This window comes from Penicillium vulpinum (genome assembly GCF_028829585.1).
Source record: "Penicillium vulpinum strain IBT 29486 chromosome Unknown utg000003l_segment0_segment0, whole genome shotgun sequence".
NCBI classification, from domain to species: domain Eukaryota; kingdom Fungi; phylum Ascomycota; class Eurotiomycetes; order Eurotiales; family Aspergillaceae; genus Penicillium; species Penicillium vulpinum.
The window spans coordinates 1-17,359 of record NW_026643243.1 but is presented as its reverse complement, the minus strand read 5'-3'; the positions used below and the strand labels follow the sequence as shown (position 1 = coordinate 17,359).

Below are 17,359 nucleotides of genomic sequence, written 5' to 3'. Positions count from 1 at the left end.
AAAAGCTGCGTAATCCTTTGCTAAAGAGCAAAAAGGCCAATAGTAATAACCAAACTGAATCTAAATCTATCTCTCAAGCAAAAGAAAGACCGTGTCTACTTGCACTCAGCAAAGTACAAGGCCCGTAACTGTTTCGCAGCCAGCGATCCCAATGCTTCTATCGAACCAGTCGCCATAATCTCCAAGACGCTGATTTGAAGCCCAAGTGCCAACCTCCACCAACGGCGGAGCTCGATAGCCATGAGAGAATCCAAACCAATTTGCTTCAGTGAGACAGCAATATCCAAGTCCTCTTCTGATTTCAGCATAAAGCTGTAAATTTTGCTACCAATCTCAGTCGCCAGATAAATCGTCGATTCGTGGCGCTCCAATATACCAGGGTCGTTACTGACATTAGTCAAGAATTCCTTCAATTCGTTCGAGCTTCCTCGGTCGCTTTCAACCTTTTCAACACTGTTGTGATAGAACCCCATACGGCGATCGCGGCGCCAGTTTGTGCGGGTGTTGATGTCGTTGAGATCTGCCTCGGACTTCAGACCCATTACAATCTGTCCGGGGTTCTTCCAGCCTGTCTTCAGATCATCTGACTGAGTCACGGCAGTGGGGCGCGAAGTCAATATAGACAACTCCATGAAGTCCAGCAGCTCACTCTCGCCAAGGAAGTAAAGACCCTGGGCTTTCATGTTCTTGCGCGCGAGTTTATTTTCTGCGACAAATCCCACACCGTTAATGGGACATATGTTTAGGACTGCGGCTGGCAAGAATAGGGACCGCCGCCACTGGCAGAACGCTTCGAGATACGTGTTAGCAGCACTGTAATTTCCTTGACCGGGCTGCTCAACGACGGTAACCAGCGAGCTGGCAAGCACGAAGAAATCAAGAGAGTTTTCTTCCTTGAACGCTTCGTGAATATTCCATGCCCCGGTGACCTTGGGGGTATTCGCCGCAAGCCAATCGGAATGTGTCATACTAGCGATTGGAGAGTCCTGAAAACATATACTGTCAGTTTCCTGGCTACGTAATAAGGGGAAAATATGGGATAGCTAGGTTATTTACCTTGAGCACCATAGCTAGGTGAATGATGCCCCGAATGGGATATGGTGCCTTCGAAATTACCGCATTGATGTCGCCTGGCGACTCTGCTTTACCAGGCACAATGGTGACTATGCAACCGGTGCTCTCCAGTTCCCGGAGGAAAGTCCGATTCTCTGGTGATCCAGCGCTTCGAGACAGGAAAACGAGAGAGCGCGCACCTCGTTCAACCAGCCATGTCGAGATTACCTTGCCGAGGCCCCCAAGGCCGCCAGTGAGTAAATAGGATGAAGCTGGGTTCAATTGCAATTTGGTGGCTTTGGGAAGACTTGGAACGATCGAGAAATCTGACGGAACATTGATCACAGTTTTCCCGATGTGATCACGGTTTTGGACATAACGGAAGGCATCTTGAACCTTTTCGGCCTCAAATGATGTCAGCGGATGAAGAGGTTGAATGTGGCCAGTCGAGTAAAGCTCAACCAGTTTCTTCAGAATCCTGCGGAGCTAATCAGATATCTGTTTTGGTCAAGCGAGGGGACAAATGAATACTCACGTTTTCACGCGCTGCGGTCGCAACTGAGCGAGATGAGTCATATCCACACAGCAGTAGGAGCGATTCAACAAGAAGTTGTTCATCTGCAGTTTGCCAAATTCTGTGCCATCCTTCTTCCCAAGCTCGATCATCTTACCGAACTCTGCAACGCAGTCCCATGATGCGTGTAGTAGTTCACCGGACAGTGAATTTAGGACTATGTCAACGCCTCGTGCTTTTGTTACTTTCATCAACTCGGTCGCAAAAGAGGCATCTTTGGAGTAGAAAATATGATCGCGAGGAACATCGAAGTTTGACATGAGATACTCCACCTTTACATCACTGCCAACAGTGGCATAAATCTGTGAACATTGTCAGTTTCAACACGCCTCGAACCATAAAATCTTGCAATGAATACCTCTGCCCCAAGCATTCGACAAATCTGAATTGCAGCATGACCCACGCCTCCAGTAGCAGAGTGGATCAGAACTGACTGGCCCTTCTCTAGTTGACCAATATTGATCAACGATTCGATCACTGTGGCATAGCAGACGGGCATCGCAGCCGCGTCTTCAAAGCTCAGACTATCTGGAATCCTCTGAACCAAATTTGAAGGAACAGCAACAGCGGTCTTTGCGCAGGGAAATGGTGGCATTGCCAGAACACGATCTCCAATCGACACATTCCTAACATCTGTACCTATTTGCCGGACAACGCCGGCGACTTCAAGACCCAAAGGGACTTCGCTTTTGCCAGGACGCAAAATTCCCATTGAATACAGGATGTCCTATTCGTATTGTGAGGAAACGGTTCATGAGTCTTGGGAGTTGGTCAGTCGACTTACCTTGAAGTTGAGACCAATGGCCCGAGTGTCGATGAGAACATCGCCGCTCTGCACCTCGGGCTTGAGTGGCTTTTGAACCCACTGCAGGGTGTCCAGTTGACCAGCCGTTAAGATGTTGAGCGAGTTGATGCCCGGCACACCCTCTTCGACTTGCAATTGAGATATTTCTTTTTCGACCAAAAAAGACTGATAACGACCGACTTTGGCTACCCCTTCGTCGACGACATATTCTTTGTCAGGAGTCAGCAGTTCATTGTCTTTGGAATTGATGATCTTCTTCCAAACACCCAGTACCAGCTTCGAGAAATCTCCCTCATCTTGGCTAATCTCCAAGGTGTAAAAAGGCACTGCGGACTCGGCACGGATAGATCGAGCAACACCAATGGCCTGACCCGAGCGAGGGTCTTGACATTTCATCTGCGTTGGTCGGAGTACCCAAAGAATGGTTCGATTTGTCGTGCCTCTCTTCAAAAATTTCTGGAAAGCTGCAAGGCGCTCAGAAGACAAATCTTCGAAGAAATATCCCTCGAGGTCGAGAAGTGAGATGACCTCCTGCTCTGCGGGGGGTATTTCATCCAAACGACAGACTGTCGTGGACACACCTGCAAGTGCAAGGTCATCAATGAAACGTTTGCTAATACCATTGTCGGGCATGTCGCAAAGAATAGTGACGGGTCGAGATGTGATTGGCTCCAGTGCATCAGTGGGCGGCTTCTTTGACACGATGGCGGCGCAGTAGTGATAAGGCGCTTCGGCATCGCAGATAGCAGTATCGACACCGCTAAATCCAGCTTTCTTGAGTTCATCATCCCAACGTTCGATTGAGACGTAGGGCTCATAGGGCCGCCCATCTGCCCCACCAAGCCACCAGCCGGAGAAGTTGCCGAAGATAAAGTTCGGAGTTCGTACGACGGCACAGAGCTCTGTCAAAACAAGAAGGCCACCAGGGCGAAGCAAAGGTTGCAAGTTACCCAGGGTCTCATTCAGTGATGGTGTAGCGTGAACGACGTTCGGAGCAACAATGATGTCGTAGGTTCCTGCTTCGAATCCTTGCTCAATAGGCGATTTTGAGATATCGAAGACCCGATAATCCATGTTCGGAGCGTACCCAAACCGCTCCTTTGCCTGTGGGAAGAATCCGGCAGAAATATCCGTGAAGGAGTAGAGCGAGTAGCAAGGCATTGCATCTGGTCGGATCAGCTCTCTCAGAATCATCTCTGTGGTTCCACCTGTTCCTGCGCCAACCTCGAGAACACGCAGTGTTGGTCTAGAGTGACAGAGAAGCCGGAAGAATTCTCCTTTGCCAAAGCTCACGGCGTCGTAAATATGTGTTAAAACATCGTCTTGCATCAGGATATCCAAGGTATCGCCTTCGCCCGTAAAGATCCTTTCACAGTTGTCGTAGATGCGTTTGATGCCGATGACCACAGAACCTTTGGCAGAGATCCCGAGGAGTTTCTCCTCTAGCTCATTGATCAGCTTTGCCCGCGTTGGGGACGACATCACGACAAACTTCTGGGCTTCTGTGCCAAGTAATGGGTAGGTACCAGCTGCGGCTCGTTTGTTCTCCATCTCGAGCCAGTCTCTAAACAGCTCGAAATGCGGCTGGCAAGCCTTTAGATGCCGAAGTCGGACTGCGGTTTCCAACATGCAAAGAAGTGTCATCTCTTCTTGCATCCAAGTTTCTGCTTTGATACTCTGCGGAGCACTGAATAGTTTCGAATGGTCGGCAAGGTCAAAGTCCTGGTTCCATTCAAGGCGAGCAGCAGCATGTGGCTCTAAAGAAGTTGTGTTGGCGCTGTTATCCATTGAAGTCAGTTGTAGTCCACGCAGCTGCAACGCTGGCATGCCATCAACCATGCAATCAACAGCGCCATCGTTGTGTCCATTGCTCCAGGCGATGGCTTGCATTTCTCCCGAGCTCTGGGAGATGGTCAGATTTTCGATAATGGTCGGTACACAAAGTTCCCCAAAGTTCCTCCCTATACCCTTGGCCATGGCCACCAGGAGCAGTTGAAGGCAGGCATCAATGGATGCAGGATGAAAGGGGAATTGACCCTCCTTGTATGTAGGACTCGTGATCCTGGCTGCGGCGAGGTTTTGTGTTGTCGAAGATGCGATTTCAGAAAGACCTTGAAATCGAGATCCGTACACAATGCCAATATCTGACATGGCTTGGTACCATCGACTACTTGAAATTTGTCGTGAAAGTTCCCCCTCGGGGGGTTTGTTATTATGAGTCACGTCATTGATAGCCTTGACCTGTCCTTGGCAGTTCTGGATCCAGGTAGAGCCAGAATAGGAGCTGATGGTAAACTCCAACCACTCGGAGTTCGCAGAATCAGAGATCTTGAGTGGTCGAAGAGTGGTGACAATTTCGACGGGAGCGCTATCTGAAAGAACCAGAGCTGATTGTGCAAGTGCATGTTTGATGCGGTAGCCTCCTTCTATTCCAGTGAGCTGTCGCACAGCTTCACCCGCCATTGATATGTATCCCGCAAATGGGAAAATAACATCATTAACGATTTTATGGTCAGCGATCCAGGGCTCGTCATCAAGGGAGAGCTGGTTTCTCCATACAGGTTCAAGTTCGGTTGTTTCTGGTACGCGAAGGCCGAGCAGTCCATGGTGACCAGTGCCTCGAAGACGCCACTCCTTTGACACGCGAGCTTCATACCAGTATGGGCCAGTGTGTTTCCAGGCATAACGAGGAAGATTCTTGAGTGCCCTCCCAGCCGGAAAAACCACGCGTTCGTCCATGGATATGCCATTCTGATAGAGCTGGCCAAGGGCAGCCAAAGCGCTGGCTTGACAATTCTTGCCCCTAAGCATAGTTGGAACGTAGCTACATACCGATCCTTGCGTGGAGCAAATCTGGCGCAGCGGCCCTGCTAGGGTGGAATGGGGACCAATTTCCAAGAAGATATTGTTTGTCTGATGCCGCAGAATCTGCTGGATGGTAGCATTGAAACGAACTTGGGAAGTCAGGTTGGACTGGAAGTATTTTGGCCCGAGTTCCTGCCCATCCTCGATAATATGACCCGTCACAGAGGACCAAAACTTGACTCTAGGGTTTTCGCGGACTAAGTTCTGCTGTTGGATCTCAATCTCGAGAAACTTCCTATACTTGTCCCCCATACTGCTCATGTGGTCTGTGAGGTATTAGATCCCAATCTGAACATCCTAGCTGAAAAAGAAATATCGAAACTCACGAGAATGATACGCCATATCCACTTTGAGCTGTCGTGCCAATACATCTGGATTGTCCCGCTTGATGATTTCCAGGACAGTCTGCAATGGGGCCACGTCTCCAGATAGTGTAACACTACTAGGACTGTTGTCACATGCAACGACCACTCCGTCTATGAGGTAGGCGGCGGCTTGCTCAGAGCCCAGGCCAACCGCTGCCATGCCACCCTCGTTGCTATGCTCTTTGGCCACATAGCCACGGTAGTAGGCACACAAAAGAGCTTCCGTTAATGACAGAGCGCCACTTGCATAGGCTGCAGCAATTTCACCACTGGAATGACCGACGACAGATTGTGGTTCAATACCGGTTCTTTGCAGGCGATTGACCATCGCGATTTGAATGGCGGTCGTCAAGGGTTGGGCAAGCTCTGCACGGCCTAATTTGCTCCTCTCTGCCGGTTCGAGTAGTTCCTCTGATTTACGTCGTTAATTATATGGTTTATGAGAAATCTCGGGGTCGACGCTACCTTTCAAGGACCAACTTGGTGGGAATTTTAGTGATTGAAGAATTTGATCCATTTCTTCAATGTCCTCTCTAAATAGCGAGTCAGATAGGATCAGCTCGTGACCCATCTGGGGCCATTGTGCTCCCTGTCCACTGAATACCATCACTATATTTGGTGTATGGGCAGGGACCTTGACGGACGGAGATATCTCGATAATGGATCTTTTATCGGCGATCAAGTATGCGCGAAATGGCAATCGTTCTCGGTGAAAGGCTAATGTGTATGCCAAATCATTGATGGCTTTTTGGTTCGTCTTCATATACTCATGAATGAGCTCGGTGTATTGTCGAGCGGATTCCTGCGTGTTTGCAGAGACGATAACCACTTGACAATCTTCGCCTTCATTGCGCGCTCGGTTCTGCGATTGAACTTGTTGCGCGGAATCCAGAATAACCTAAGAAGAATTAGGTTGTGGAGTAATCTATCGAGCATGTCACTCACATGAGCGTTGGAACCTCCAATACCGAAGGAATTGATGCTAATTCTTCTTTCGCGGTCCTCGGGCCAGGCTGTTGGCTTGGTGGGAACCTTCAAGTTCTTTTCAATGAAGGGGACTAAAAATCATCAGCCTCGGCATTTCACAAATCGACAAATGCGCTTGACTCACTCTTAGGATTCGGCGTGTTGAATTTGATATTGGGTGGAATGACGCCGTGCTCCAGTGCCAAGACGGCTTTGATCAGACTTGTAATACCCGACGCGCCCTCGGAGTGACCCACATTGGGCTTCACCGAGCCAATGTAAACACCCGAAGCACCAAACACTTCGCCCACCGCGGTTGTTTCAAGGGGATCGCCGGTTGCTGTTCCTGTCCCGTGACACTGAAGTGTGTGAGTTTATTTCTAAACACTTGAAGATCCTTGACTTACCTCAATGAAACCTGTCAGTGCCGGGTCGAGATGCGCGTCAGCGTACACTTTCCGCATCAACGCTTCGTGACTTTTCGAATTTGGCGTCATCAACCCCTCGCTTTTCCCATCACTGTTTGTGCCTGTGTTGCGAATGATGGCTCGAATTGGGTTACCGTCGCGAATAGCATCATCGAGCCCTTTGATGTAAACTGCATTGACGGCCTCTCCTCGGGCGAACCCGTCGGCCTTCGCGTCAAATGTCTTGCAAGATCCCTCTGGAGACAGAATACCCTCCTGGGTCATAGCCGCCGTGGTAGTGGGACCAATGATTAGATTGGATCCCGCTACAATGGCGCTCTTACAGTCCCCGTACTGGATGGCTCGGCATGCCTCGTGAAGCCCGACTAATGATGCAGAGCAACCAGTCTTGACAACCAGACTGTGGCGCAATTTCCGTTAGCTCCGATACCCAACACAAACCAAATGATCTTGCTTACCTAGGCCCTTTAAGATCATACTCGAAAGAGACGCGATTGGCAAGCATGAGATCGCCATGTCCCGTCATAATATATCCTCCTGCATGCTGGTTCTCTTTGGCGCTCATCTGCAACCAGTCCTCGCCAAAGGTACCAACATAGCAACCGATCAACTCTCCTCTGAAATTAGCCTCGCCAGCATTTTCCAATACTTCTCGTGCAACCTCAAGGAGCTGACGCTGTTGAGGATCCGTCCGCTCCAGCTCGGTTTTGGTAAGGGTAAAAAAGGATGTATCCAGGGCAGTCAAGTCGTCCTCTATAAAGTAGCCGAACTGCGTCTTGATCGCTCCCTTGTGGCCAGCTCGATCTGTGAACCCTTGTGCGTTGTATCGGTCTTGCGGGATTGGGCCTCTCGTGTCCTTTCCGTTTATAAGAACGTCCCAAAACGCATCGCTGTCGTGAACCCCGCCTGGAAGACGCATGGCGATTCCGCAAATTGCGATCGGCTTTGGCTCAAACCTCGACTTTGGGTCAATTCTGTTGATTCCATTGGGGACAGCTCCATTTGAAATTTGATGTTTTGCTTCGTGCTCCATGGATACCGAGGTATTCTCGAGCTTGAAAGGATAGCCGCTTACCCCAACTGCCGGGACTTTTCTCACATTTTCCACAATAGATGGAGCCATTTTCTTGAGATATGAGGGTGTCCCCGTACGCCAGATCCTAAGTGATATATGAACGCAATATCGTTGAATGCGAGAGATTCTGTTGATAGCTCGCTTCTCACACCGGAGATGCTTACAATTATATTCCTCATTACTCCGTACATATCCTGCAATTAGGATCTCTAGTACCCCCAAAAATCGCTGAGATTTACCCGCTGCAGGACCAGACTCGGACCATTGTCAATCTCACTCCATATCTGGGACGATCTCTAAACTCAATGTGGCTCGGAAACCTAAGGTTCAACCCCTGTCACCTTTACTATCATTAATTGTTTTTAGCCACGCAAACAGTTCGTTGGGACAATCTGGTTATATATTACGAGTATTTCCCAATGGTGGCCTGGAGATTGCAAGAGAGATTCCCTCTGTGATTCCTTCGGACAAATCCACACTGGGCCGCTGCCCTCGTTACAGAGAAACCGGTAACATCATGCTCCTGATGCTTATTAGCTCTCGCCCCATCCCTCGGGGCGATGATGATCACGTTTGTGCGCCGGGACCAGACTTGGGCCGTGGTCGGTCTTGATAGAGCACTTGTAGACCTATATGCAGCCATTGGATGATTTGAACATGGTGGCAACGAAAATGCATGTAATATGTCTCAGTAGAACCGTGATATCCCGATTGGCAGTCGAGCCCGTGGAATACAAGTATGGGGTGGGCAGGGATGTGACAGGTCGATGATGAATGAGGGGGTTTCTGATAATATTTAATCGTTTCTCTGATCACACACATATCGCAGTCTGCTTTATAGTCCTTGTGATAAGTTGCACTCATACCTTGGGAATATCTTGTTCAATATCAGAATGGGTTCCCATATCATGGCTAGGAACGTGCCTGAGACCGTACCATTCCCTGACGGTTATCCAATCATCGAGCTCCCCCAAATCTCCCTCAGGAAGCTTTTGGAAAGTGATGAAGATGAGATTGACAAGATTTGGGGTATCTGCAGGTCTACAGGCTTCTTCTATTTGAACCTGGTAGACCATCCTCAGGGCCTAAAACTGTGGAACGACGGTGTGGACGCTTGTGAAGTCGGCCAAGCTATACTTTCCAAGCTTCCGATGGAGGAAAAGCTTGCTTATAAGGCACGCGACCGTTTGGGCGTCTTCGATATGGGGTAGGCTACCAAGCCAAATAGAAGGAGATTTGCTAAGTCTGCCATTCATCTTTAGGTACAAATGCCCCAGTGTTGGACCTAACGGAGAGCCCAAATTCAGTGAGGCATTCAATGTGGGTTATCCTAATTTTCTACTACCACTTTTTTAACAATTCTTAGGTTCCCCTTTACGAAATGGCCATCGATCCCGCATCGGGATTCCAGCTGCCTTCATGGCTGGCTCCGCATCGCGAGCTCTTTATTTCACTTTTGCAAAACGGCAACAATATTTCCGATATTCTTCTTAGTGTTCTTGAAAGACAGCTTCAAGTTTCGAAGGGAGATTTGATGAAGTTCCACCGGTTCACAGATCCATCCAATGATTTCCTCCGCGTACTACGCTACCCTGGTACTCCTGAAGGAACACAAATCTCCCAGACCAATTTCCCTCCTCATCGCGACTCTGTCAGCATTGCCATGTTATTTACCTGGGTCGGCGGCCTTCAGATCCTGGATCCTGCCTTTGAGAGCAAGCTCCAGGGTGAAGGTGCAAACGGCAGCGGTAGCCTTGAAGGTTGGCGGTGGGTTAAACCCATACCTGGTCATGTAATTGTGAACCTAGGCGATGCACTGTCTATCTTGACGAATGGAGTCTTGAAATCGGGATTTCATCGAGTGATTACAGCCCCAGGGGCTCAACAGCCTTTGGATAAGTATAGCGTTCTTTTGGGATATCGCCCTGCTCTAGTGACGAAAATGACTCCACTCGTCAGCTCTGTTATCCCACCTCTTACTCCTAAACAGCAGAAGGATCAGGTGTTGACGTGTGAAGAGTGGGGGGCGCAGCGAGTGCATAAAGTGTACACAGTGTTGGAAAATAGGTAAGCTTTAGTTGTGTTGGAGAATCGCTCTCTGTTACCTCAAATAAGCTTGGTCACATCGATATATGTGGAGGCCCTTCATGGCAAGGCTTATGTTATTGTTACAGATTTTAGTTTAAATTGTGAAATTGTGAAATTGTAAGATGGTTTTCAATTTAGTGTGCGAATTGACGGCGACCCAATGGACAGAAGGCAGTACAATAAAAAGACAAATTTTTGTACTTCATGCTCTGTAAATGTACCAATTGTGTTTGTAGAACTGAGTCTGGTTTGGCAAGGATCTTAGTAGCAATAAATTGATTTTGCTTTGCTAAATCTGATTTGGCAAGGATCTTGATGGCAATAAATTGATGTTGCTTTGTTGGCCCCAGTTGAAATTTCGGTCACAGTGCGCAGTGGGTCGATTTTTTTGGTTGTTGACTCTTCTGTAGGTGTAAGAATTCAATGAGGCTATGCGAGCAGCCTTGCATTGGGTTGTAGGAAACCATAGGGTGTAATAACTAATAAAAGATTAGACAAACAAGTCAGGGCAGCTGTCATATATTGGTACCTAGGATTGGTTAGAACTGGGACTTACCTACAGTGGAAGCTGCCACTATATAGGGGACCAAGCGTGATGAGCAGTTTTGTCCACAGTCAGCTCTACTGATTACAGCCTATATTCTCATCCACTTTTCGATCCGTTGACCAACAGAAAGACGGAATTTCGGATCCCGTGGAGCTGGAGCGGGGAATGGGGAACTCACTCTCGAACACGTACTCAGAACTGCTCGAACCCTGTACTCCATCCTGAATAATAGCAAGGAACGTGGACTCCGGACGGAGTACGGAGTAGGTCTCTGAGAGCCCCGCGGTAAATACCTGTTCTAGTATGAATAAGTACGAGGCTGCCCGAATCCTGGGGATTTTGGCCCCATGCGGCATAATCTGTGCACGGGCACATGTCATTTGCCCGCGCGTCATGTTTGAGCAATTTCCTGTTCTGACCATGGCAAGAAATAAGCCCTTATCTCCGTACTGGGCCGAGTAGCCGGAATGACAACTTCTAAAGAAACAAGCGAATCTTACAAGCATAAGGCAACTAAATTGCTTAGCTATTATTGTTATAGGCCTCCAAAAGTCTGGACCCACCCCAATTGCAGATCACCCCAACCAACCAACTCTGCTTGCACAGCATGGTCAAAAGTTCGGGGCTAAAACGCTGTCCTTATTTTTTTATTTCATTCAATCGTTTAATAATAACACAACGTGCAATCTCACGGTATTTGAGTGAAGTAGCTATGGTTCGAATAGTGCGGGGTTTTTGGCCCACCTGCACATCTACGGGCACTTGTCGGATTGAAACTGTATAGATATATGTATACATGCATAATGTATATACGTAGATTAAGGGCTTTCCGTGCCTCATTTATGCTAAAAGTATCGAGCGTACCCAGGCTTACCCAAAAGAGTGCCTATAAAAGGCTTAGTGCTCTATGAAACAAATGAAGATTGGTGGTCTTTTCTTTAATTAAATAGGGGTAAATGTTTAGATGCATTGCAGGAGACTGGGGGGAATTATACCGAATCGTATGTTATCAAAAGTGAGATCGTGGTGTTATGACAATTACCTGTGTCTTATATTTGAATATTGTAGTATATTACTTTTTTTTTTCCATGGCGGTAGCAGGCACATATATATTCTAATACAGGAGTAGAGTTTTAGAGTCCTCGGAAGTATCTTTATACTACAATCTCACTCTCAACCATGTCTTCTCCAACTTCGCTGTCATGTTTGCCAGCCACCAATTTCTGGACCGAGACAGAAGACCAAATCCTACGAAGCTCTGTATTAGATCAAGCGGATGAAGAGACAATCGATTGGCATCGAGTCGCTGCGCAATTGCCAGGTCGAACAAATAAGGACAGCCGGAAGCGATGGGTCTATTCGCTATTTCCAACATTGAACAAGGGCACCTGGACGGAGAGGGAGAATGACTTACTTCAGGAGGGGGTACGCATACATGGTACTAGGTTGGAAATCAAACCTCTAGTATTAGTTGACCTGAGTTTCCGACTGAATCATTCTTATCTAGATGGTCGCTCATCGCCCGTGTTGTTCAAACAAGAAATCCAGACCGTACGTTTTGGATCGCCAAGAGAGCATCTGATCCGTTTGAAAGATCTATATAAAATTGGAACTGACACAAATCCAACGCAGAATGCTCTCGTAGATGGCACGAGGTTTTGAAGCCTTTTATTGATCGGTCTTCTCGGTGGACACTATACGAGGTGAGGGACATTGGTTGAGATCGCAGGGCGACTTGTGATTCTGAATGCATTACTAACAGTTAGATACTTGAAATACAGGATGATATGCTTCGCAAGGCAGTGTATACCCATGGCCGTCGATGGATTGAAATTGTCGAAAGATACTTCCCACATCGCACACCAAACACAACCCGCAGCCGGTTAGTCTAGTGATACCTTTATGTTAGCTTTGTCAAAGATCAGAGGCAACTAACATATGATGATGGGAGAAGGCATAGGCAGCTGATTAGGCTGGACAGCAAACGAGAAGCGGATCCGTCTTTGTTATCCTCCTCTATACCTATGGTGTCTCGATTAACAGGCACAGAATCTGCGACCTTTACAAGCTCCTCGTTCGGCGCCCCCTAGTAGAGCTATAATTGTGACGATCGAGAGTTTCTTTTCATTGTTTGTATATAGGATTCAACGTCTCTATGTATATTGATCCAGTGGAATTGTCTCTAGTCTTCCGCACGACCCAGTAAAACCCAGACCCAACCCAGACCCAACCCAGTCTGGGTTGGGTTTTGGGTCGAACCCTTCGACCCAGTACTGGGTCTGGGTCGGACTGGGTAACCCAGTACTGGGTCTGGGGCCCCAAACTGGGTTATAAACTAAATAAATATACTAAGGATTCTAAATGTATAACTTATGTATTTATTCGCGGTAATTTTGAGTATTTGCTTTACTTGATTATATCTAATTTTATTTGTAAAAAGGGTAAAAGAGATACGTATAATTGAGGATTCTTTGTCAAGCAAGCTAATGGTATTCAAATAAATCATCTTCCCTGCTTTTACGTTTTCTCCCTGATGCTCGTGTCTGTGTACAGGTTGGTGGTAATGATAGCGAGCAAGGACGACTATGTTCACTTGTAGGTAAGGGCCTCTCCTCCGGTATATCCTCTGGTCTATCCTCAATTACAACCTCAATTGTATCCCCTAGTTTATCTTCCGGTTTATCCTCCTGCTCCTCTGTATCACTAATTGGATCAACCTCAATCTCACTAAGCTTCTCTTCCCTCTCCTCTTTTACCGCCTCAAGCTTATCCTAGGAGAAGAATTTCTCAAGAAGTGTTGCTTCCTGCTCCTCTATATCAAATTTCGTTGTACAAAGAAACATCATTAATACCTCGACAGTCTCACTCTTTATTCTACCACGACGATAGTAACAAATATCTCGAGCGGTATTAAAGAGGCGTTTAACTCCTGCGCCAGTTGCTGGAAATAAGAGTATATCTCGCGTAAGGGCAGCAATGGCCGGAAAGCGAGCCTGGTGCTCTTTCCAGAAAGTAAGCGGCCTAACAGAAACAGTATCTATATATATATTAGTATTATTATTGTATATACTCTTTGTATTTACTTACCGCTATCAAGATATTGACTGATTTTATCAGTAATAGCTCGTGGTTGTATATCCCTTCTATTAAGTATCTCCTCTAGCCTTGAGCTTAGATAGGCTATCGTTAGATAGCTTTGTAGATCACGACTGCTTGTTCTAACTTGTGCTTGATATAGAATAAGGGCTTGTTCAAAAGTAAGTCGATAGGTATCTCGCTATTTCTGATCCCAATCACTGGAGAGGAAGAATTTGAATTTATTCACCGGTGTAAGCATTGTACTGATTGTATAGATATTCCCTCGAAGATCATCAGCTTAGGAGTAATACTTATTAAGCTTAGACCGACCAGCTTTAAGGGCCTCTAGTATCTGTTTCTTCTATAGGATACACTTTCGGTGTAGCTGTGCCTATAATCGCTTAAGATAATCGAATAGTTTGTTGTAGATCTTGAATATATAGTGGGCAGTGATATCTCGAGTCTTTGATAGCTGTGTTGTATAATCAAAGAAGGGCTCGGTGATACAAAGAAGATAGTCGATCTGACGCCACTCTTGCTCGCTGAGTAGTATCTCCTCACAATTATACTCTGTACAGAATAAAGAGAAGATAGCACGTAGCCTCTTTGCCCGGCGAAGTATAAGGAACGTAGAATTCTATCGTGTCTTTATATCTTAGATTGGAACGATCTTAATATTAGTTGTCTGAAGATTGTAAAAGGTCTCTCTGCGCTGGGGACTTATATTGACGTAAATCGCAAGATAACGGACTTTATTCAGTGTAGAGGAGATCTGACTTTGCTTCGTATTTTCTTAGGCTAGCCTTAACTGCTTCTCTGTCTACCTTGTCTCGGCTGATTTATTTAATAGAACTGCCTTGATCCGAGTAAGAAGCTGATTTAGGCTGAGCTGGATAACGTAGGTAAGATATAGTATTCGGGTGATAATAGTATCATCTAACAAAGCCTATTGGAGAGCAGTAGCTAATGTCTTGTTATTTAATATATTATCTGTTGTTAACCTAAATACTTTATCTTCAATATTGTGCTCCACTAGGGTTTCTATAAGAATACTACTTAGGTAAGAGCCGGTATATATACTATAAAGCGGCTTAAACCTAAGTAGTACCTTACGATATACCCAATCACTGTCAATAAAATAGCTAGTAATAGCTATAAATACCTACGAGAATAGAGATATCCAGCAGTTAAGCGCAATGGATATCTTTGAGCCAGAAGGTAGCGTACGAAGGATACGCTGCTGCCGGTCTTTGACTAGACTACCCAATCGGCGACGGATAGTATCGGTAGATAGGATCACTGGAGGGGATAGAGTGGAACGAGCTTTATTAATAATACGTTTGAATGATAGATACTCGATTAGATAGAATAGGAGCCGGTTAAGAGTAAGAAATTGGAGGAGATCCTCCTCCCAATCTTCTTGTAAGAAGGGTATACTTACTAAAACCTCTCCCTAGAATAATAATAAATTAGTATAGTTACTTAGTTTTATGATATAAAATATACCTCTCTTTGTAGGAAGTTTATAATCTCTGCTTTCTTCCCCTTTTCCGACCGTAAACAACTAGCCGTTTTCCGATGTTTCTAGATGGTTGATATGCTATAATACTGCGCTTTGCCTGTACTGTTCGGGCTTAGTGTATAAGGATACTCTAGGATCTTCCTACAGCGCTTATATATAACCTTTGGTGCGCTATCAATACCCTGAGCTACCTGATAGTAGCTATTCCAGATCTCTGTATAGCGGTTCGAATCCTATTTAAGCTTGCTTTTCCTCCTATAGTTAGTCTCTAACTACCAGTCCACAAAATCGTTATATGATATTGTATCGTATAGAATAAACCCTTTCCTACGGTTGGGTCCAACGCGTTTCAATAAAGGGGGGATTAGGAGGGGATCATCTGGTCTTCGGAAGTTTAAGTCGATTGTGTGTTGACTTACGGATGGTGTGACTTATCCAGTTAAAATATATAAGAGATCGTCAAGATTACCACTATAGAGCGACGATATAAAGTCGGAAAGTTGGCTTTGAGATATAATATAAGAATGATATATAATATATACAAAGGGATATAAGGGGAGAAATTCTTTAACGTACAAAGGAAGAAATACACTAAAGTTGTAGAAGTGTCTAGGAATATTGATATATTAAATATAGTAAATCATCCTACTCTTATTGATTGGTCTATTATACTAAAATTATATAGGTCTAAAGAAATACCCCTGAGATAACCCAGTCAAGACCTAGTTATAACCTATTTAACCCAGTAAGAACCTAGTAAGAACCTATTTAACCCGGTAAGAACCCAGTAAACCTAGTAAAACCCTAGTCAAACCCCAATTCCTACCCTAGTTCCATTAATCCTTCTCAAAATATTTCTTCCTACCCTCCCTTTAAGTCGTATATACCAAGTAGATTAAGAGGTAGTAAGTAGTTTTGAATATAAAGGTTTACTAGATATCTATCTATAGTTATATAAGCTCTAAAATTAAACAGAAGAAGAGAAATAAATGAATTCAAAAATTATTTTACTCTATAGATGAAAATATATATTATATTGATGTATATTGAATATATATATCTATAACTTAGGGTATACTTTGTATTTTAAATAGAATGCTATCGTACGCTTAAGAAAACCAGCAGCCAATATATACCACCTTTCTATATGAAATAAAGTATTTGAAGAAGTAATTAATCTTGAACCAGATATATTGCTTTGAAGAACGAGGTAATTTCTTAAAATTTCCTTTCCCTTATTGGTAGAGAGTGTAGCATTTCGATGTAGAAACTATAATAGGGGAAAATGACAGTATGTTATTTAAATATTTATGCTATAATTTATGCAGAAACTGGGTCGAACTAGGGCTATACTGGGTTTTCTGGGGCCCCAGTCACTGGGTCTGGGTTGGGCCTAGGTTATGAGGTTTCGACCCAGACCCAGACTGGGTTGGGTTCTGGGTCGAGACCTTCGACCCAAACTGGGTCGTGCGGAAGTCTAATTGTCTCTTCAGCAGATCCTCTGTTCTTGCACAGCCGAAACGACCGGCTGCTGGATCATCGTGATATACCTATATTAAACAATTGTGTATCCCTTCACGCTTCGGAATATCTAGACAGTCTTTATATCTAGACTTCGGCATAACCCACTCTAACCCGGACCCAACCTAACCCAACCTAACCTAAAATAGGTTTTGGGTCTATTGCTTCGACCCAACGATAGGTTTTGGGTTATAGCTTATAACCCAAAACCTATTAGGTAACCTATTGGGGCCCTAATATAGTGTAAACCAGACAAACAGACTTCTAGCGTATAACTGTATAATTAATATATTTTTTGCTTACAATATTAAGTATTTTACTTACAGCGCTCTTCTAGAAAAAATAGAGAATAAATCAAATAATTGAACCAGGATATATTTCTCTAATATTGCTCAAAATCCTTTAGGGTTTAGGGTTTAGGGTTTAGGGTTTAGGGTTTAGGGTTTAGGGTTTAGGGTTTAGGGTTTAGGGT

At 45.4% G+C, this 17,359-nt stretch overlaps 3 protein-coding genes across 3 annotated transcripts; 2 read left to right on the top strand and 1 right to left on the bottom strand.

Annotated features, from left to right (window-relative positions):
- Window positions 1-95: 95 nt before the first annotated feature.
- On the bottom strand, window positions 96-8,179 carry fgnA (polyketide synthase fgnA; the record flags this gene model as incomplete). Its single annotated transcript, XM_057252808.1, has 11 exons — window positions 96-986; window positions 1,057-1,531; window positions 1,589-1,929; window positions 1,986-2,354; window positions 2,412-5,563; window positions 5,624-6,073; window positions 6,128-6,560; window positions 6,608-6,720; window positions 6,774-6,987; window positions 7,036-7,456; window positions 7,515-8,179. The coding sequence occupies 11 exons, from the start codon at window positions 8,177-8,179 to the stop codon at window positions 96-98; spliced, it is 7,524 nt and encodes a 2,507-aa protein (XP_057106670.1).
- Window positions 8,180-9,024: 845 nt separating this feature from the next.
- On the top strand, window positions 9,025-10,202 carry N7479_005110 (2-oxoglutarate-dependent dioxygenase; the record flags this gene model as incomplete). Its single annotated transcript, XM_057252807.1, has 3 exons — window positions 9,025-9,338; window positions 9,394-9,451; window positions 9,498-10,202. 3 exons carry the CDS (start codon window positions 9,025-9,027, stop codon window positions 10,200-10,202), a joined length of 1,077 nt encoding a protein of 358 aa, XP_057106669.1.
- A 1,743-nt stretch (window positions 10,203-11,945) lies between these two features.
- On the top strand, window positions 11,946-12,658 carry N7479_005109 (uncharacterized protein; the record flags this gene model as incomplete). The annotated part of the gene is made up of 2 exons (XM_057252806.1): window positions 11,946-12,191; window positions 12,548-12,658. 2 exons carry the CDS (start codon window positions 11,946-11,948, stop codon window positions 12,656-12,658), a joined length of 357 nt encoding a protein of 118 aa, XP_057106668.1.
- Between the last annotated feature and the right edge of the window lie 4,701 nt (window positions 12,659-17,359).